This window comes from Polypterus senegalus, chromosome 18 (genome assembly GCF_016835505.1).
Source record: "Polypterus senegalus isolate Bchr_013 chromosome 18, ASM1683550v1, whole genome shotgun sequence".
NCBI classification, from domain to species: domain Eukaryota; kingdom Metazoa; phylum Chordata; class Cladistia; order Polypteriformes; family Polypteridae; genus Polypterus; species Polypterus senegalus.
The window spans coordinates 71025231-71047012 of NC_053171.1; the positions used below are offsets into that span (position 1 = coordinate 71025231).

Here is a 21782-nt window from a genome sequence, read left to right on the forward strand (position 1 = left end):
AGAAATGGCAACACGAAAAAACGATAACAGTTCATATTAGAAAAAAAAAACTTTACATTTTTGCAGCTCTCGATTGCAGCAAAAAGAAAAAACACGTTGCCAGTGAAATCGTAATTTCGCCATCAACGCTGTCAACTTTCTTGAAAGACCAAGCAACAAGAGAAGAAAAATCTCGTGTTGCAAACATATGTAAACTGCTGCATTTGAAGACGTCGAAAAAGCAGTTTTTATGTGGTTCAGTGATGCTCGTTCAAGAAACATTTCTATTAATATGGCACTCATTCAAGAAAATGTGAGGTTTGTAAACTCTCTTGGGACCTCCCCCAACTAGACAGCATGCTAAAGAGTGTCCAGAAGTCTGATCTCTGTGTCGATGGAAGACTGTTTATCTGTTGCCGGGGCAACAGCAGGCTCAAAGCTATACTGCTTATCTCTGCCAAAACAAACAGAAAAGATATCTATGGGTGATGCAAGGAACATTGTAAGTGCAGTTGACAGGATTACTTGATCACTGATCTGGCCACGACCCTGCCTGACTGCTGTGTCTGTTTATAGCAGAGTGGCAGATCACGCTACAATAAATAAGTGTGCCGTTCCTGTTTCAAGCTGATTAAAGCTGGTTTTGTAAAAGTACTGAGACTCAGCCTCATGTTTTGGGGTGCAAGACAGGAAGTTATAGCGTGACCCCGATCTGTTATGATTTGCTTCTGTGTTGCTTCATTGCAGCGCCATGAGCCTGTTTTTGCCCTGCCCCGGCAATGGACAAACAATCTTTCACAGATGCTGCAATCACACTTCGGGACGCACTTCAGCATGTCGTTCCCGTTTGGATCCCAAAAGACTTCAGAAACCTCACAATATGAAGAAGAAGAAAAGAATGATTCGGCTCCTGATTGATAACTGTGCTGCCCACAACATGTTTCCGCATTTAGATGATGTTCGTGTTGAATTCCTCCCACCCAATTGCACAGCAGTGCTTCAGCCATTGGATTTGGGCATCATTCGTACCCTGAAAGTGTATTATTGCAAGGAAATGCTAAGAAAAATTCTTGTCAGCATAACTTGTATGCAGGAGGAGATTAAAATTAATGAGAAAGAAGCTATTAAAATGATTGCAAACACCTGGGTGCAAGTTAAAGAAAGCACTATAGTAACAAATACAGAATCTCATTACAACGAAATTTTCGTTACAATGAAATATTTTTTAGATCCCTGGCAGTTCGTTGTAACAGAATTTTACCTGTATTTAACTGGTAGGTTTTGTAGTTTGATGGAGTTATTTATATGTTATCCATAGTTTGCTGTTGAAAGAACACTACAGCAAAGTACCATGGATTATCTCATTAACACTATTAACATAATCCGATCATCATCTCCTCAAAGGAGACTTATGATTTTTCTAGCCTTCTGCCTATTAGCATGTTGACAAATCACCATCCAATATAATTTATGGCTGCACTTCAGGCTTCTCCTGTCCATTACTAACATTAAAAACCACTACCACACTCCACACCACTTGACTGACCATGAATGTCTGCTGTTCTAAAAATGTATGTGATGTTCTCAACTATTCCTTGCTAAGTTGTGTACCACCAATGTGCAAATCTTTATTTTCAATATGCTGTGTTGTCTTTAGTAAAATTTTTAACAGTGAAAAACCGTTACAGTATAGTTTACAAAACAATCAAGATAAAATGTTCTTGTTTCGGTTTTTATTGTCTTTCTTTTTTTTCTTTTTTTTGCACATAACTTTAAGAAGTACAGCATAGACTAAGCTGCTCTCACAGTCTTGATGAATCATACCCTTTGCTTGTATTGATCCTCTGTATTCCTTTTTTTCTGTAGAACTTGAAGATCTGCTTGCATCGCTGAAACACATCCAGCACAGCCTACTAGACTCTCAGAGCCAAGAAGACATTGCAGTTGTCCTTCAGTTGGTCCATAATGCTGATTTCCAGAATGCATTTCGGGTACATAATTCTGTTGCCGTGCACATGAACAAAGCCAGCCCACCGTACCCACTTGCATCCAGTGCACAGGATCTGTCTTTGGAGGTTTGTATGGGACTACCAGGAGAGAAAAAAATAAAAGAGACATAGCTACTGTATATATTGGTCCATTTTTACATGGTAGGGTATGTGTATCAAGTTTTGGGTGTGTGTTATACTTAGTAATACATATCATTTTATTTTATTTCCACTTTAATTTATGTTCCTTAATGTGTTGCATTTCTAAATTTGTACTGTACCTACAGATTAGTTAGGTTAAAGAATTTCACTCTCATCTAACATTCCTCACTAAATGCAGACTGGAGGAGATTCCACAGACAGTCAAACAGACTTGATGAGCACCTATAGATACATTTTGGCTAAATGATATTGGAAGTCATGCTGTAGAACATCCATAGGAAAGAAGATCCGACTCATTCTCAACCACTCTAAACTCTCATTTTGTGAATAGGGATGGCAGCCTGGTTGAGAGAGCATTGGGTTATTATTACCTACTCATCATAATGACTGCCATACTTTTTTATTCAAAAGAATGAACTAGCAGACAAGCTGCTTCTTAACCGTTTAAGTCAAGGGTTCAAATACTGGCATAGTCTCTGTCTTGGTGGAGTTTGCATGTTTTCTTCATCTATCCAGACTCTCTGGTTTTGCTCCTACATCCAGAAGGTGTATGTTAGGTTAATTGGTGTTTCTTAGTTGGCCCTGTGATGTACAGTCACATTTCTGCCAAACAGTATAGTATTGAAGCTCTGATTAGGTCACTCTTTATGAAAACATTTGGTCTTGAGCTTGGATTTAAAAGCTCAGACCACTTGCATCCTTTACTGTAGCAGGCAGCTAATTCAGATGTATAGATCTTGGCAGAAAAAGTCTTTGCCATCTACAGCTCACTGAATTAATTGAAATGCTGTTAATGCCTGCAGTGTAAAAATTACAACATACATTCTGAATGGGTGAATGAATGAATTATGTGAAGGAAGCCAAATTCCTTGACAGTGTCTGCGCATGACACAGTACTTATCTCTAAGCAGAGAATTTTGGGTGGGAGACACTTTTGAAAGAACATGGGGCAGCATTTAATAAGGTAAAAGGAGGCTTAATGTTTTTAAATTAACATTTCTGCTTTAATACTAGAGTGTATGTTTTATACATACCTGGCTGTGAACGAGCAGTTTAATGGAAGCTCTGAGAGGCCAAGCACAAAGTTCTGACTTAGTTTTTTGCACTGGTTTTGTGCAAACTGTTACGAAGCTTCCTGTTAACACTTCAGATGAATCAGAATAAATATAATTAGTGCTTGGCAAAAGTAAAGTAAGCTCAGTTTAGGGTTGTACAGAAAACTTAGACTTTGGGATGATATTTTACTTGTATTGCTGGTTTTATGTCATCATTACATAACTAACAATGGTTTCTGAAGTGCTGAGAATCAACAAATGCGTTGCTAAATACCAGACGGAGGTCTGAATTTGTGGGCAGAGTGCTAAGAATCTGACAATTGACTTTGAAGACCTCTGATTGACTATAACACACTTACTTTGTGGTGGAATTGGTTATGTTGATTTTGGAAGGTCACTGACTACATTGGTGCCTTGAAAGAAGGATGCCAACACAGAATTGACCTAACTTTAAAGGATAAATTCAGTAATTTTCTAGTCAAAGTTATTACATCACAATTATTTTATATATTATTTTGCAGCCTAAAACTATTTTCTAATGTGAAGCGTTTTTTTTTTTTATTATTATTAATTTTAAAAATATTTTGTCTGTTCTTGTAGCTTATAATGAGGCTGAATGGTACACAGGTCCAAATATGAAATAAAGTCTCAAACCTACTAAATACATCCATTTTTAAGGCACAAATGTTATCAATGTTAATCTGCCACTTGAAATTGCACAAGTATTGTAAAACAGTGTATACATGTCACTTTAGAAAGGAATAAAAAAGTAAACTATTTTTGAGATTTGGCCATTTTAAAAGGAAGACCGACCCTGCACCTCTGTCTCTCCCTCCACAATAACTTTTCACCCACACAGGGCATTGTTTCTTTCAAGCTTGTTTTGTCAATACTGAACTTACCATTTTCATTTTGAAAATCATTTTCTTATGGGTATGTTTTCTTTCAGGATTTAGATAACTAAGTCATCATTTTAAAATGCTATGAAGACAAGCATTCATTTAGCATGACCACTGCACCGTATTTGTATGAGTCATAATATACTGATGGGGAGCTTCAACAGATTATAGAGGAAAGAATAGAGAGGAGAGCAGAACTCAAGAGAAAAAACAGGCAAAGTGTGCCAATAGAAGGCATTGTAATGCAGTGAACAAGTGCAATTGGTGGTGCACATACGGAAAATATGAAGTGATGGCCAGCGAGGAAGAATGCTTCTGTTGCAGGGACTGGGTCGTGGTGCCAACGCCACTGGAAAACTTAGCTGTGTTGGGGGGATTAGCCTGCTTTGTTGTACAAGGCTTCAAATGTGTTACTGCTGAAGACAAAATTTTCAGCTGTCATTAGTCATGGAGTTTTCTATTTTCCAAAATTAACTGAAAGAAATTATCAAAACCTGAAGGAACACATGGAGAGCTTTCACTGGAGTTAGTTTGCTCATTGATTTTATTTTTTTGCAGTGTTAAAAGTTTACTTAGCATTAATATGTAAAAGATCAGAGTGACCATATGGAAATTATTATCCAGCCTAAGCGTTACAAGCCATAACTAGGGGTTAACACACGGGAGTCAATGGGAATGGTAATTTTTTTTCTTTTTATTTAATTGCTCTAAGTAACTTCAAACACTTGTTTGTTTTCGTGTTGACCAACTGCCTTATTAATGTCTAAACTCCACTCACAATGGAGGCTACCAGCAGTTGTATACTTACCTGAAAGAAAATAATTCCATGTATCTGTGGTAAAATGAATATTTCTAGTTTCCTTTTGTTATCACAAGAATTCTTCATCAATGCAGAAGGCACATTTTTCTAACTTGAAATTTTTGCTGCTTCAAAATGAACATATTTGTAAGTTTTGAGGCTTTTTCATTTGCCTGTGGAGTCATGTGCCCTTCAACACCATTGTAAAAGGGAAGAGGTATTTACATATTAAAAAAATACAAAGGTATTTACCTATTTAAAAAAAAAAAAGAAAAAATGTTTGTGGCAAATTAATATATAACATGATTGTAAAGAAATAATTTTAACTTGAAAAATGCCAAACGTATCCGAACAGATGGAGTCAATTCAGTCTTTAATTTCCCTGATGTCTGTCAGGTTCCTGCAATGTATTAATCTTTGCCGTTTAGTAAATTCATCTTTCTTAGTGTTGGTTAGAAGACGCAAAGCTCTACATTTCACAGAACATACGCCATACCCAAACAGACCCTCACAAGGAGGGAACAAATGACCAGTCTTATTAATGAAAATGCCTTTTATACTCAAATTGCCAGTCTTTCTTTCCATCCATGGACAGTAAATGCTGTTGGTGTAAACATCTCACTTGTTGTTATTCTGGCCTGGGCTGGGGAAAAGTAGTGAAGCTACAATATGAATTCTTTGTTGGTGTGCAGATGCTGTCAGCAGGCATTTTAGAATGTGCTGAGCAGCTGTAGCCACTGGGTTTGAGAAAGCTGTCTTGCAAGTACTCATGGCAGAAGCATTGCTTTACCTCTTTTTTTCCCTCAGTTAGCTTTTGTTTGGTTGTCCATCTGTTCTTATTAAGTAAACTAATTTTCTCTTCCAAGAAACGGACAGTCAATCCATAGGTTTGACCATAAAGTTGTAATAGTTCTGTGTGGAGAAGGTGCACAGTTTTTTGGGTATGTGCATTCACAGAAACTTCTAAACATAAACTTGCATTTGCTTAGTAAATGCACTGCCCACACCTTCAAATTGTAATTAAATAGGTGGAGAGACACAAAAACTGTTGGGGAAAAGTAATATATCAGGTAAAGACATATTTGCAGTGAACAGCTGATTGCATCAGTTCCAGAGAAAATAAGAAGATAGTGCTTAGAGTAGGTCTCTTCAGAGAGTACCACTTGACTTGCACTTACATCTTTGTAAGAACCATTTGCTAGTTACCATATATACTCACGTTTAAATTCTCCCGCCGATAAGTTTGGACTTGATTTAATCATATAATTTCTGGTATTTTATAATGTTGGTTGTATAAGTCGAATATGGAAAACTCACCCTATTGGTCCTAGAGATTACGATATGCTAACGCCCACCTGAGAGAGTAACCTCGGAGCACACTGCCTTTTTTTTCTATGTACAGTGGAACCTCGGTTCACGACCATAATTCGTTCCAAAACTCTGGTCATAAAGCGAGTTGGTCGTGAACCGAAGAAATTTCCTCCATAGGATTGTATGTAAATACAATTAATCCGTTCCAGACCGTACGAACTGTATGTAAATATATGTAAAGATTAAGCACAAATACTGTATAGTTAATTACACCATAGAATGCACAGTGTAATAGTAAACTAATGTAAAAACATTGAATAACACTGACACAAAACACCCAGGCTCCCTGCTCAGCTACTCTCTCTCTGTAGCACACCCCCCCACTGTCAGCCCCTTTGTCAGCGGCACGCCTCTCTCTTTCACTGTAGCACACACACACACCCGTCAGCAGCACGCGCTCGCTTTCTCTCTCTGTAGTGCACACACCCCCTTCCCTCCTCTGTCAGCAGCACGCCCTCGCTCTCTCTCTGAGCTTGCTCGCTTGCGCTCTCTCTCTCTCTCTCTCTCTCTCTCTCTGAACAGAGGGGAACATTTGAACAAATCCGAACTTTAATTTAAAAACCAACCACAAGCAACCAAAAAACATTGCAGGAGTTCATGCTAATAGCCTTACAGCCCGATCGCTGTAAACACTTTTTTTAAAATGAGTTTTAAGTACAGCGGGAAAAAAGGAACATTTGAAAAAAGAGAAAAGTAACATTGCAACTAATCATGCTATGAACAACTTTATCTGTAAACACTTTCATGAGTTTTAAGCACAGGGAAAAAAGCAAACATTTGAAAAAAGAAACATTGCAACAATTCACGCTACAAACTGAAAAATTAATTTTTGAAAAATCCGTAATACAAAAACCACCAAGAAAACTAACCTTGCATGAGATTTCTTGGGTTAGTGGTGTTTTTAGCTGTTTAGCTGGTGGGAGCGAAAGCCTCATGCAGCCATTCCTAAAAGAAAGTCCTTGTGACCCAACCCTTCGTGTTTGCCCTCCACATTACTGGCAGTCTGGCTTTGTTCACATTGTGCTGTTTGAAAGCACAAGGGTTCTCAAATTGGTAAATGAGTAAACTGGTAAACAGTTTTTCCACCTCTTGTAATTTGTTTCTTTACTTCGATTTCAGTTTTCTTCAAAACTTTCTTCTCACCACTCTTCACTTGCTTAGAAGCCACAGTTAACTGCAAAAGCACACAAAATACTGAAGAGCACAAAGAGAGTGCAGGTAAAGCATGCACATCTGACTGAGAACAATGAACAGGGAGCGGCTCTGCTTAAATGAAAAAGCCAGGTAGGCACGCGGCTCGTTCGCTTTCTCTCTCAGCCTGCCTGCCTGCCTATGCCGGAGGTGATTTTGGGGGGATGGTTCGCGTGCACGTACTGCCTGCTTCTCAGCGAGAGAGTCTCAGCTGTACCCCCCCTCCACCTATGCAGAAGGCAGGCAGTAGTGCATGCGAACCATCCCCCCAACTCCACCCCCCGGCACAGGCAGGCAGATAGGCAGGCAAACACGTGTAGCAATCTCCCCCTCCCCAGCAGGCACTTGGCTAGCTCTATTTCTCTCTCTCTCTCTCTCTCTCTCTCTCTCTCTGTCTCAGCTGCAGGCAGGCAGTCTGACCGAGAACAATGCAACACGTGCGGAAATCATCGGCGCGCACAAACCGAAAGGGAAACTGGCTTGTTCGCCAAACTTTTGCCTCGTATACCGAGTGTGTGGTTGTGAACCGAGTTGTACGTGAACCGAGGTTCCACTGTATTGTGCCTATGTGACCACACGCTAATACCAGAACTATTCCGAAGCAACGATTGCACTGTTTTGTGTTTTTTGTATCTCACACCCTCATACACCTTTATTGTAAGAGCATCCGTTATCTACGATGGAGCATTCGATCAGAAGAAAATATGAAGCTGGTTTTAAATTAAAAGTCGTTGAAGTGGCGAAAGAAATTGGTAACTGCTCTGCTGCAACAAAATTTGATGTGTCTGAGAAACTGGTGCTCGATTGGAGGTAGCACGAAAATGTAAAAAAAAAAATGTGTCGCATTTTTGAATGGGCATATAAGTCGGGGTCTAATTTTTATGATCGATTTTTCGGGTTTCAAGACCCGACTTATATGTGAGTATATATGGGATTTAAGTTATATTAAATGCTTGCCTAAATATTAGTGCATAGTCTGTGGGAGGTTCTTACAACCCCCATAAATTGAATTGGTATATTCTAACTATTTCTAGCCTCTCTGACTATACATTATATTCATTTAGTGACCTGCCTTGCCATGTGTAATGCATTAAGGGCAAATAGTTTTACACCATGCTTTACGTGTCAAATAACATGAAAGACTACTTGCTTTATTCAATGTGCAGCACCGTATGTTTAAAGTGTACAGAAGAAGAAGTAAAGCATCTTTAAGTTTAGAAATAACTAAAGAAAACCTAAGTTTAGAGAAGATACATCCATCCATCCATCCATTATCCAACCTGCTATATTGTAACTACAGGGTCACGGTGGGTCTGCTGGAGCCAATCCTAGCCAACACAGGGCGCAAGGCAGGAAAAAACCCTGGGCAGGGCGCGCGTACACACACACAAACACACACACACACACCCCAAGCACACACTAGGGACAATTTAGAATCGCCAATGCACCTAACCTGCATTTCTTTGGACTGTGGGAGGAAACCAGAGCACCCAGAGGAAGCCCACACAAACATGGGGAGAACATGCAAGCTCCACGCAGGGAGGACCTGGGAACCGAACCTGGGTCTCCTAACTGCGAGGCAGCAGTGCTACCCACTGCACCACCGTGCTGCCCAGAGAAGATATATTTTTTCTAATTTTTTGTCTTCTACATGTGTAACAACCTTTTTCTTTGTTCTTTTGTGGACTATTTGCTTTGATTTTTCACTAAATCTTTTTAAATGAACTTTTGGACTGAGAGATTTCTTTCGGCATGCGTTTTACCTGTGCTTGATCCTGCCTTTCACATCGGCAGCTACACTAAAAGCTTAAAACCTGCCTCAGATTGAAAGTTAAAAAAAACTGTCTAAGACTAAAAGAAAGAAACCTGCGTGTTTTAAGCCTGACGTCGGAAGGAAACAATGACAACCTGAAAAGACTCAACAGGTACTTTTAATCTTTGTCTTTGATCAGAATTAGCAATTTGAGAGAATTGCTAGTGCTCCTTGTATAACTGTATAAATTAGATAAAGGAGCTTAAATACCTTAAAGGGAACCTGTCCTAATTGACATGACATCTCAACCCGGAAGTCCAAGGAGATATCAAACTCTGCACGGAAGCATGAGTGCCCTGAGTGGTTACCCCAATGATTGTGTTGTAACAGATGAGGACCATCTCAAAGACAACAGCAAGCAGTTCAACGTACCAGTGCAGACAGGGTTAATCTTTAGATGCACGCTAGTGACCAACCCTTCAGAACCAGATATTGATCTTCAGTTGGAAATAGATGAAACATTCAGACAGTATTCCAGATTGATGAAATACATAAAGAATTTACAAAAAAACTGTGAAAAAAAAAACAATTATCGAGAGTGATTTCTTCATCCTGAGAACGGAATATAAAAGATTAAGCGATTAATTTTTATCCGTGCAAAGCGACAAAGACGAATGAATAAAGGCTACATAAGGGTTTTGATGCTAAACTGAACACTCTACGTACGTTTATGGTAAATATGATGGAATGGGATTTTGAAATACGTCAAAATGAAAGCCTCTCCAAGTTACCGCCTAATTTTTCTGCAAACCAATTCAAGAGCTACAGATTTGTTGACAATATCACTCTTGCCGATAGTGTCTCCCAAGTCTCTGCAAAAACAAAGTCGAGCAAGTTCAACGGCTACCTCAGTTAGTGTCCGCAGGACTCTTGGAACTGGAACAATGCATTCTGTGCTGTTAGCTAGAGCTGAGGCTGAAAAAAACAACAGGCTCTACTGTATATATAGAAAAGGCACAGTTGAAAGCCAAAAGAGAATTTGAAGAACAGCTAAAGGCTAAAAAGGCCAACGGGCATTAGAAGCTGCAATCGCACAATCCAATGCAAAATTGAGAGCTCTTAAAGGATGCAGCCACGTTCCAAGCAAACCAAACCCCTATAATGTTCATGAGAAACCAGATGTGAGGAAGAGAAGAGCCATATGTATTTGTAACTTTTTATATAAAAATGAAAGCAAATACAAGCCTCACCAACCACATTTTGAACAGTATTATAAACAGCAGTACAAGACACAAGTGCCCTATGTACCCCATAGAAAGGTTCCAGTATTTGATGGTGTCCCATTGGTTTATATAAACTTTGTCAGGGCATTTGATCATGCTGTTGATTAGGTGGTGGACACCCCCCGAGATAAATTATAATTCTTAGTGCAGTTTACCAAAGGCATGCCTAATGACATTGTGCAAAGCTTGTACATACCTGCCGCCAGCAGAAGGTTACAGAAAGGCCAGGAAGAAGCTCAAGACTTTTTACGAAAACCACTTACAGAAAGCTGAAGAAGCATGAAGAAAGCCAAGAAGTGGCCGCAAATAAGATCGGATAACAGAGAGGGTCTAAAAGCATATGTGGTCCTTATTTGTAACTGTATGAGCGTTATGACCAGATTAAAGGACGCAAATGAGTTTGACAACAATTCTAATATTTGCATTATGCTCCCCCTATGAACTACGAGAGCGTTGGCAAAAAAAAGCTGCAAAGATCGAAAGTAAAGAAAACAGAAGGCCACGACTCACTGACTTAAGAATGACAGGCTACAATAGCCATGGATCCTATGTATGGTGCTGCCTACCAAAGTCATACCTTCAAGAAGGAAAAGGACAAGACTGATCAAGGGAAGTATCCTTCGAAAGGCGGTCTGAGAAAAAGCAGTTTTGCTATTGCTGCCGAAAAACGAAATACAGACACCTCAGTCAAAAAAGCAGAGATAGCAGTTCGTGCATGTGGTAAGCTCTGTTTAGTTTGCAATGAAAGTCACGATCTTGTTGAATGCAGTGCAATCCAGAAACTAACTTATGAAAGTAGAATTGACTTTTTGAAATCCAAGGGCTTATGCTTCAAGTGCCGTAAGCAAGGACATCTTAGTAATGACTTTGTAGAAAAAATTAAATGCCAAATATGCTGTCATTTACATCCAGTCATTCTGCATATGAACAAGGAAACTTATACTGACGATAAAGCCATCGTCTCCTAAAAAGGAGAATGCTAATTCGGAAAAGAAGAACATTTCTTCTTCGAATATTTCTGTAAAACCACCAGAGACTTGTATGAGTACTTGGACCGGTAAAGAGGGTGTCTTACCTGTGATTCCAGTTAAAGTTAAGTCTAAAATGAGTAAAAAATGTGTAGAAACATATGCTGTAATAGACTCTGGCAGCACAACTACATTTTGCACAGAAAGCTTGCAAGTCTACATTAACACTGTAGAGAGTGACAAAGTAAATAAATGGAAATTATCAAACTGTTCAGTTAAGAAGATATCATGAGATGTTCTTATCTCAGAGACATGCATCTACCCCACATAAAGGCAGAGGTAGGTTTGTTAATAGGTACAAATGTCCCTAAAGCTGTGGACCGCTGGAAAGTCATAAACAGTAGAGGTAAAGGTCCTTATGCCGTGAAGATGGCCCTTGGATTGTTAATGACCTAATAAAGGGAACAGACAATGAAAGACTGAAAGTTATAGTCAATCGTGTGTTAATAATGGAAATAGAACAATTGTTACTCTTGCAATACAATACAGACTTTCTAGAGTGCAGCTGTGAGGAGGAAATGTCAAAGGAGGACAAGTTCAAGTGCATAGTCTCAGAGTTTGCCAAGCTAGTGGATGGACACTATTGCATTAATCTGCCCTTCAAAGATGAGAAACTGAAAGTCCCAAACAATTGTTGCATTGCAGAACAGCATGCTATTGGACTCAAAAGAAAACTTACTAAGACTCCAACATTCCATGAGGATTATAAAATTTTCATGAAGGACATTTTAGACAAAGGATATGCTGTTAAGGTATCCACAAAACAGCTCTCACTCAAAAGGGAAAGAGTATGGGATATTCCTCACTATGGAGCATATCATCCAATAAAAAATAAAATCAGAGGGTTTTTTGACTGTACAGCCACTTACTAAGGCTTCTTGTTAAATGAGCAGTTGTTGAAAGGACCTGACATAACTAACACACTCATTGGAGTTCTTGCAAGATTCGGCGAGCAGCCAATCGCTGTCATAACAGATATTAAATCAATGTTTTATCAAGTGAAAGTTCCAAATGAGGATACTGATCTTCTTCGTTTCTTGTGGTGGCCTGATGGTAATCTAAATGATAGAGTAGAGGAATACAAAATGATAGTACATTTTTATGGTGCTACTTCTTCACCCAGTTGTGCCTCTTGTGCTTTACGAAGAACAGCAGAAGAAACAATTAATGCTGTGCTTCACAATTTCTATGTTGATGACTGTTTAAAGTCAGCTGATACAGAAGAACAAGCCATAAAATTGGCCAAAGATCTTCAAGCCCTGTGTTCTATCTTACCAAATGGATTAGTATAGCAGAGCAGTATTGTTGTCCATTCCTGAAGAATATAAGACTATTGATCAAAAGGTCTTAGACTTAAGCCTTGATTTGTTACCAGTTAGAGAGCCTTAGGTGTTCAATGGTGCACACAGATTGACAGTTTCAAGTTCCAGGTAAAGCTGCAAGATAAGCCTGCTACAAGACGTGGTATTCTGTCAGTTTAGTTTATGATCCACTTGGATTTCTAGCACCAGTTATATTACCTGCTAAAATTATTTTAACGTAACTGTGTAAAAAGAAATATGAGTGGGACAAAGAAGTGGAGGTTAAGTATATCCAGCAATGGAAAAAATGGATGGACGATGTACAGCTACTTGTGGATTACAATGTAAACAGGTGCGTTAAACCAAATGGATTTGGTCACATAATGTTTGCACAAATGCATCATTTTGGAGAGGCTTCATAAAACGGGTATGGCACTGTTTCCTACCTTCTCCTAACTAATAAAGAACATAAGAGACGTGACGAGTCATCAAGGCAATGCCGGATACAAAAGGAGGAGTCAGAAGATTTTGTGTGCAGACGAAAACCAGCACACTGGATAGACCTGTGAACAAACCGTGCCTGCTCCAGGAAGCAGCAAATGATTGAAATGATTAATTTTACATTTTGCACGCCTAATTTGCATAATTGTGTTTGTGCTTTTACAGTAGAATTTAAGTTTACATTTAAGTTTCATAAGTTTGGTTTAAGTTCATTAAAGTAGGTAAGGCTTTTACTAAGTAATGTTAAAGTAATTGATATTTGCCCTAGCATAAACAATTAGGGGCTGGATGTGTAAGAGCCATTTGCTAGTTATTTAAGTTATATTAAATGTTTGTCTATATATTGCTGCATAGTCTATGGGAGGTTCTTACAACCCCCACAAGTTTAATTGAATTGGTATATTCTAACTATTTCTAGCCTCTCTGACTATACATTATACTCAGTTAGTGACCTGCCTTGCCATGTCAGGGCACATGGTTTTACACCGTGCCTTGCGTGCCAAGTAACGTGAAAGACTACGTGCAAACACTGCTATTTTTTTAAAATAGACCCTGTTTTGTGGGAATGTAATCAAACAAGGGCACAGGAACATGACATCTACAGGCTATCAGTGCTTACTTTCAGAAGGGTTTCAGGAAAAAGTGAAAGTTGTTTTCGCTCAGGGAGTTTAAATGGTTCGGCTTGAGACAAGCAAGCATGGCTTTTGAGAGGCACCACATGACCAGTTGATCAAATTTAAATGTTATTTGTCACAGCCTAATCGGAGCTGGCAGAACAGCGATTAGACTCCACAGGGAAATCTTGTTCTGAATAATTAAAAGAGTAATTTCAGGACAGTATACTAACATGCAGTAATTCTAGGTTTTCCAGATTAGTTGATGATGTGTACAGTTTAGGGGATGCTTGAAATCAGCAGCAGGTGATATATAATTTAGTGGACAGCAGAATATTCTCCAACGAATCGCATCATGCCACAATGCTGAATTTCAAATTTGCTTATGAAGTCATAAAAATTTGTAATTAAGTTGTCTGTCTACCAGACAGTAGATCCTATAAAGAACAGATTTAGGTTAGTTGGACAGTAGCAATTTCAGAAACCGAAATGGGATAACTATGGGTAGACTGGGCAGCTGTTAGAGCTGTTGAAGCAGTTAATGGTTGCACGTGTATTGAAAGAGTATTAAAGTGGATATCCACAACCTACTAAGCTTTTCTGTGTAAGAACATTTTGAGATTAAGACATGACCAGGAATGTAAACTTAACTGTTTTCCAACCATGTCTACAGTAGATATATTTTTGGTCTCTGTATCAGAATGCTGCTGGGCTAAAGGCTTCAAACTAGAAAGCTGATTTTAATCAAAAACCTACAATAGCTTTGACTTTCTTTACTAAACAACATAATGCAATTAGTTATGTTCAAAAGGCTCAGTTAACAAAACTCTGAAAATATAAAAGGCCTTTCTTCTAGAAAGAGTGGATTCTTGGCAGTTTAATTTGAGCCTGGGGTGGTTATGCTCACTGCAGTGGTAAACTAAATACAATGGCAAACGCACCCAGCTCACAGTTGGACTCTCCTGCAATGGCATTTGCAAATGTTAATAAATTAGAGTTTTGTTTTTCATTCTCAAATCTCTCATTAGTTTTGTTCTGCCATCTGTTCTATTCGGACGAGGTGTTTCAAATGTGGTTTCTTGGAATTGACACATTCATCATTTCACATTTTCAGTACTGTCTCAGATACATTAGATTATTGCTGAATACACTGTTTTAAAGGATGCAAGAAGTGATTTCTTTCCATACTGTAAGTATCGGCCATTTTATATCTTTGAAACATATCAGCACAGCAGAGAAAGCAGCAGGATTTTTTTAACAGAAATATCTAATACAGTGCAATCCCCCTTAACCGGCCACCTCTGGACTGGACCCTTGGCCGGTTGCAATTTTGGCCGGTTAATCCGATGCATACTTATTTTTATGTAGAAAAATATTTCTAAGGTATGTACAGTACTTCTTCGATGTTCCTGAAGAAACCATATCCACAATTTTGCACACAGGTTTTTTTCTCATACAACAACTGGACAGTATGGTGTTGCTAGTCCACAGCTCAAGTCAAAAAGGCCATTTTTTAAATGAATAATCTCCGGACTCGCGGCTTAGCGAGGGGGCGTGGTACGTGTGGCTGATCAGTTCAGCGATCACAGAGCTGGAGTGACCGGTATTGAAGATGACTGGCCTTCGAAAGGCAGTGGCAGTCATGGAGGCTTTGGGCTGGTTTAGCCCCAGCATGAGTGCCCTGGCAGCTGGGGAAACAACCCGTCTCGGTCCAGATGGAGCACAACGTATCCAGGGATCGGAGGGCTACCGGACCAGTGTGGAAGCCACCTACACATAGGGCGACTCCCCTGTTGAGAAGCCGGATGGGAGAAGCAGGGGTGCCACCAGGTAGAAAGAAGAAGGCACCGTGCTTTGGATTTTAAGAGACTGCATCCAGCCATTGTTTTAACTTAGTTTGCGTTGTTTTTAAAGGACTTGTTTTTTCACTAATGGATTTTAACTTCCACTAATTCACTAATTTTAATGGATTCTTTATTTAAAGAAGACTTTTGATACACTGTACTTTATATAATTTGAACAATGTTTTGTTGATTGCTGGTTTTAAAGGATTAAAAAAATAATTATTATTTTATTTTATTGTAACAGGCCGGTTAAGCAGGATTGTACTGTAATTCCTTAAACCAGACTAGGAAGTAAACTGAAATGATGCAAAAGATCTCCGCACTGCTAACTTTTCCCAGTTATGAAGTCCGAATATGTGTTCCATATACAACACATGAGAAGTCTGCATCTTTTTTTCTTTGATTGGGGGAAAAAAAGAAAGAGAGGAGATGCTAGTAAACAAAAACAGAGTGGCCACAGTGAGCCAAAACCTGTGGTGAAGTGCGGGCCAGCTCGCTCTCACTTGTTTTTTTTCTGTCTGCCCTCCCACACTCAGGAATGCCAGTCTTTTCAGGCTTCACAATGGATTCGCTGTTGACCGTAACTGTGTCAAGCTTCTGAGCCTGCCATTAGATGACTCAGTCATCAGGGGAAATACTGAAGATAGACGATCACAGCTTGAGTTTCCAACATGATAAAGATGAAAATATGGGGGGATTAACTGACTGATAATGTGAGTTAAGATTTAGAGGGTCAAACAATACTCCACTCCTTAATCTGCCAATAGTTTAGGAAAGAAATTCAAAAGTGTATGCCTTGGCACACTATCTGTGAAATACAAATAGAAGCCAGAGTGCCAGTATCATATTGGGTTATATAAAACGAGTAATTTTTGGATTGCTCAAGGTGGACCTATTCACCAAGCCAGTTTAAACTTGGAGCTGTTTACTTTGGATTAGGGTATATACGTTTATTTAGCACTTTTCTTAAATGTAATTAATTTACTATATTTATATAGCACTTTGTTAGCTACAGAGCCCTTTTATTTAGTTAGAGAGTAATAAAACGGATGAGCCACAGCTTGAAGGTATGGGAAAGAGTAGTCTAAGCAAGGTTAAGAAGGGAGATGATAAGTAGTGAGCAGCAGTATGGTTTCATGCTGGGAAAGAGCACTACAGATGTGATGTTTGCTCTGAGGGTTTTGATGAAGAAGTATGGAGAAGGCCAGAAGGAGTTGCAGTGTGTCTTTGTAGACTTAGAGAAAGCATATGACGGTGCCTAGAGAGGAGTTGTGGTACTGCATGAGGAAGTCGGGAATGGCAGAGAAGTATGTAAGAGTGGTACAGAATATGTATGAGGGAAGTGTGACAGTGGTGAGGTCTGCGGTAGGAGTGAGGGATGCATTCAAGGTGAAGGTGGGATTACATCAGGGATCGGCTCTGAGCCCTTTCTTATTTGCAGTGGTGATGGACAGGTTGACAGATGAGATTAGACAGAAGAATCCATAGACTATTATGTGTGTGGATGACATTGTGATCTGTAATGAAGTAGGGAACAAGTCGAGGAGACTCTGGAGAGGTGGAGATATGCTCTAGAGAGGAGAGGAATGAAGGTCAGTAGGAACAAGACAGAATACATGTGTGCGAACGATGGAGAGGTCAGAGTAATGGTGAGGATCCTGGGAGTAGAGTTGGCAAAGGTAGATGAGTTTTAATACTTGGGATCAACAGTACAGAGTAAAGGGGATTGTGGAGGAGAGGTGAAAAAGAGAGTGCAGGCAGGGTGTAGTGAGTGGAGAAGAGTGTCAGGAGTGCTTTGTGACCGCAAGAGTGAAAGGGAAGGTCTACAGAACGATAGTGAGACCAGCTATGTTATTTGGGTTGGAGACAGTGGCACTGACCAGAAAGCAGAAGATAGAGCTGGAGGTGGCAGAGTTGAAGATGCTCAGATTTGCATTGGGTGTGATGAGAATGGACAGAATTAGAAATTAGTATATTAGAGGGTCACCTCAGTCTGGATGGTTAGGGGACAAATTCAGAGAGGCGAGGTTGCACTGGTTTGGACATGTGCAGAGCAGTGAGGCTGGGTATATTGGGAGAAGGATGTTAAAGATAGAGCTGCCACGCAAGTGGAAAAGTGGAAAGTCTAAGAGGAAGTTTATTGATATATTGAAAGAGGACATGCAAGGGGTTGGGTGTAATGGAACAAGATGATCTGCTGTGAAGACCCCTAACAGGAGCATCCAAAAGAAGAAGAAGAAGATATAGCATTTTTCTTGCTACTCAAAGTGCTTAGACATAAGGGAATCACTTCAACAGCCGCTAGTGTGTAGCACCCACCTGGATGATGCAATAGCAGCCATTATTGTGTAAGTATGCTCAAAACATATTAGCTATTAGGTTATGAAGTGGTAAGAGAAGACAATTAAAGACAGGAGATTATTGGGGGTCAGAATGACAAGGCCATGGAGGGTAATTTAGCCTGGACATCAGGATGCACCCTACTGTCTTCGAAAGATGCCCAGGGATCTTTAATGACCAAAGAGAGTCAGGACCTTTGTTTTATATTTCATCCAAAGGACTGTGCTATTTTTACATTGCAGTGTTCATATCACTGCACCTGGGGCATTTGGGTCCACACATAGACCACAGGGTAAGCACCCATGTTGGCCTCACCAACACCTCTTCCAGCAGCAACCCAAGCTTTTCCTAGGTGGTCTCCCATTCAAATACTGGCCAGGCCCGAATGTGGTTAGCTTCAGGTGGAGGACCTATTCTGAAGTGCATGTGATATGGCTCTGGTTTTTAACAAACTAGGGGGCTTCACCCACCCCTGGGTTTGGTTTATCGGATATACAATTTAAAGAGTTACGGGGTTAGGGTGGCTGAACGCAGGCAAGGAGAGGCGGTTGGATTATCTGCTGGCTTTCTACTGCTGGCGAGCAGCATGTTTTGCTTGTCGTTGTTTTAAGAGCTGGGAGCAAGCTTGAGTGTCTCTTGCGGCACTTCAAATTGTCTTCTGAGAATATCACGTCTCTTCTCCCTAGTCTCTCTCCCCAAGATTTTTTTTTAATAATAGAGGGAAAGGTTTATTACCTCTTTCAAACACACCACTAGATAAATTAAATAACAAAACAGATTAAAATTAGGTTTTTCATCATTTAGGCAGCAGGAATATGTCAGAAATTTAAAAGATAAGGAGTGGAGACCACAGCACAAGAACTCCCATCATTTAGCAGATCCTGCATATTTAGCTGATAAGTCATTGTATAAGCTCCATTTCAGACTCAGAACGGAGGATTTTCTTGTTCAGTCCTTGCTACAGTAATCCTAGCTTTTGTACACACAAAGCAACACATCGTGCTTGGGATTTACTCTTTAAAAGGATTTGTCTAAAAGCTTCTTTAAGGCCAACACCTCCTTCCCAGTGCAGGGCTGTATTTGTCTATTGGTGCATATACTCTGCATCTGTAAATCCTATATCCAGTATGTGCTCCAATATTCTAGCAGGGAGGAACAGACCAATGGCAAGAGATATTCAGCCTCTGCCATTGCGATAAGTGTCTGAAGGTACACATTCAGTTAGTGGATGACTTTGCTTTCTAGTGTCTTGCTGTAGTGTTTGGTTTTTATTTGTATCCTTTATTCTTGCATTGCATCAGCTCTTCATCTATCAGTTCTCTGTCATAGGATGCCAGACTGTGCCAATATTATCTTTGTCAACTTCCTCAAAATAAATTGAGAAGCTGTAAAGCATAGATGTTCAAAAGCACAGTTCAACACTATAGAGGACTGATGCTGAGTATACTTAGGGGAAGGAGGTTGGCGTGCATCTCCAGCCGTGAGAATGATGCCAGGCTCCACTCTCTCCACTCAGGGTGTGCGTCACCTCTATAATGGATTTGCTTAGATAGTAGCTAAACAGATGGGCTTCATGCACTATATGGTCTCCTCTCATTTGTCAGTTTATGTTCTCTTTAATGGCTTGCTTTTTTTGTAAAGGCAAAAAATATATTTGGTTAGTAAAGATAAAGCTATTTAATGTAGGTCTTTTGTACAAGTGAAGTGTTGTAAAGTGAGCTTTCGAAAAGAAGGGGATTCCTGTATTATGTTTGGTGCATGTATGGATGTACAGTAGGGCTGTGCGATATGACCAAAATCTTATATCCCGATATTTCATTTCATATCCCGATATCACGATATAGTACATTTTCTTTGTATTCAGTGAATAGTTTATATAATCACCATTCCTTTTTTTTTCATTTAAATTAAAAAAATCAAAAATGAGAAGTACTCAACTTGTAATTATTTCTGTTCTTTTATTTAGAACATTTGAGCAAATGTTTGACTTAGAATGTAAACATAAAATGTTAATGTATCAAATATAAAACACTTTTCAAAAACAAATTACTAAAGGCCCAATATAAAATACTGCTATATAAAATGCCTGACATAAACAAAATGTGAACTGTAGCAGCAATAACTCTCACAACATATATTAAATATAAAAGGATCAAAGCACTAACAACTAAACTATATAAGGCCAATAAACCCTTTAAACAAAATAAATACAAGTCTAACATTAACTGTCAAAACCAAATGTAAACATTGTACTTCAAACTGTAGCAGCAATAAGGCTTACGACAAAAATATATTAAATATATAATATTAAATATAATATTTTTAGGCTACATTCTAGTAAAATGTTAATTTGCACATCGTAGTGTGGCAAATCTCCGTTAATGAGTTACAGCTGATCGCCCCGTGTGTGGGACTGGACGGCGCTAACGTGTTGATGCCGCCCAGCCCCAAGCACGGGCGATCCGCGGTAACTCGTTAACGGAGATTTGCCGTGTTAATGCAGTTGTGGCGTAAACGTCATTTTAACAAGATTAACACTGACAGCAAACGCTGCAGGGAAAATTATGCCTTAAGCAACTTGTTTTGGTAGCAATTAATCTTCCAAGCTTTTAACATGCTCGTTTAAATAGTACCTTTACAACTGTAATATCCTACGTGGCCTGCCTCTCAGTTGTAAACTCTCTGCGTGCTCGCTCACGTGCTTTTTGCGGAGGTGGTAGAAGACGTTTGTCGTGTTGGAGTCTGCGGTAGCGATCGGTTTGCAGCATAATTTGCACAGTACCGTTTTCTGGTCCGTGTCAGACTCTTCAAATCCAAACCATCTCCATACTACAGAGGTAGCCCCTCGTTTAGGAACAAGGTCCTTCTGTGTAGAGCTACCTGGTGTTGCCTCGTCTTCATCAGCCATGCTAGTGTGTCTGCATCCACGTGGTGGCCATCAAAACAATGAAAAAAATATTGCCGTAAACAGTTTATTTTGCGACACCACGAAACAAACGATAGCGTAATGTGCAGCGATAGACGTTTTCATATTGTCATCCGATATATATCGTTATATCGAACAGCCCTAATGTACAGAATGTTGACCATTTTAGGACATCATCTTCCCTCTGAAAAAACTTCTTCTCTACTCCCTCCTCTGACAATTTCATTCATTCCGGTTATGTCATCTTTTTGAAAAGACTTGTACTCCAGTATTATCAAACCCCATTCCAATTAATTTAAGTGGCTTTTATATAAAATGTGTTGATAGTTTGAAAACAGAAAATAATGTAAAGTGCTAGATCTGCTGTTTACTTGTTAGATGTTTAAAGTAATCATATTTGTAATGTGGTGTTTAGAATTACAGCTTTTATGTTGTACATTTAAATATTCAATTTTTTGTTAGTTTTTATTATTTGCAAACATCCCATATTTCTTTAAAGAAATGAGTTCATATACAAGTTTTAACACCTAACTAATCAGATACATACAGTAAAGGAATGACAACATCTCACACAGGCACAATGACAAAGGACATTTAACTGGAATTCACATATCTTGGCTGTACTTATGTGCGTGTGTGTGTGTGTGTACATTTGACTGAAGTGTCTAAATCTGGTAGCACTGTGTGAATGTGCCTTGCCATGGACCTCTGAATTTCTACCTAGACTCTTTGATTTAGCAGATATTAA

At 39.3% G+C, this 21782-nt stretch overlaps 1 protein-coding gene across 1 annotated transcript in view; it reads left to right on the forward strand.

The window, feature by feature from the left end:
• The window catches only part of LOC120518440 (MAGUK p55 subfamily member 5-like), a 165155-nt gene that overhangs the window by 119826 nt on the left and 23547 nt on the right, over window positions 1-21782 (forward strand). Inside the window, exon 3 of the mRNA XM_039741225.1 lies at window positions 1846-2054. Coding sequence (XP_039597159.1) covers window positions 1846-2054 — 209 coding nt within the window. The remainder of the gene's footprint in view (window positions 1-1845; window positions 2055-21782) is intronic.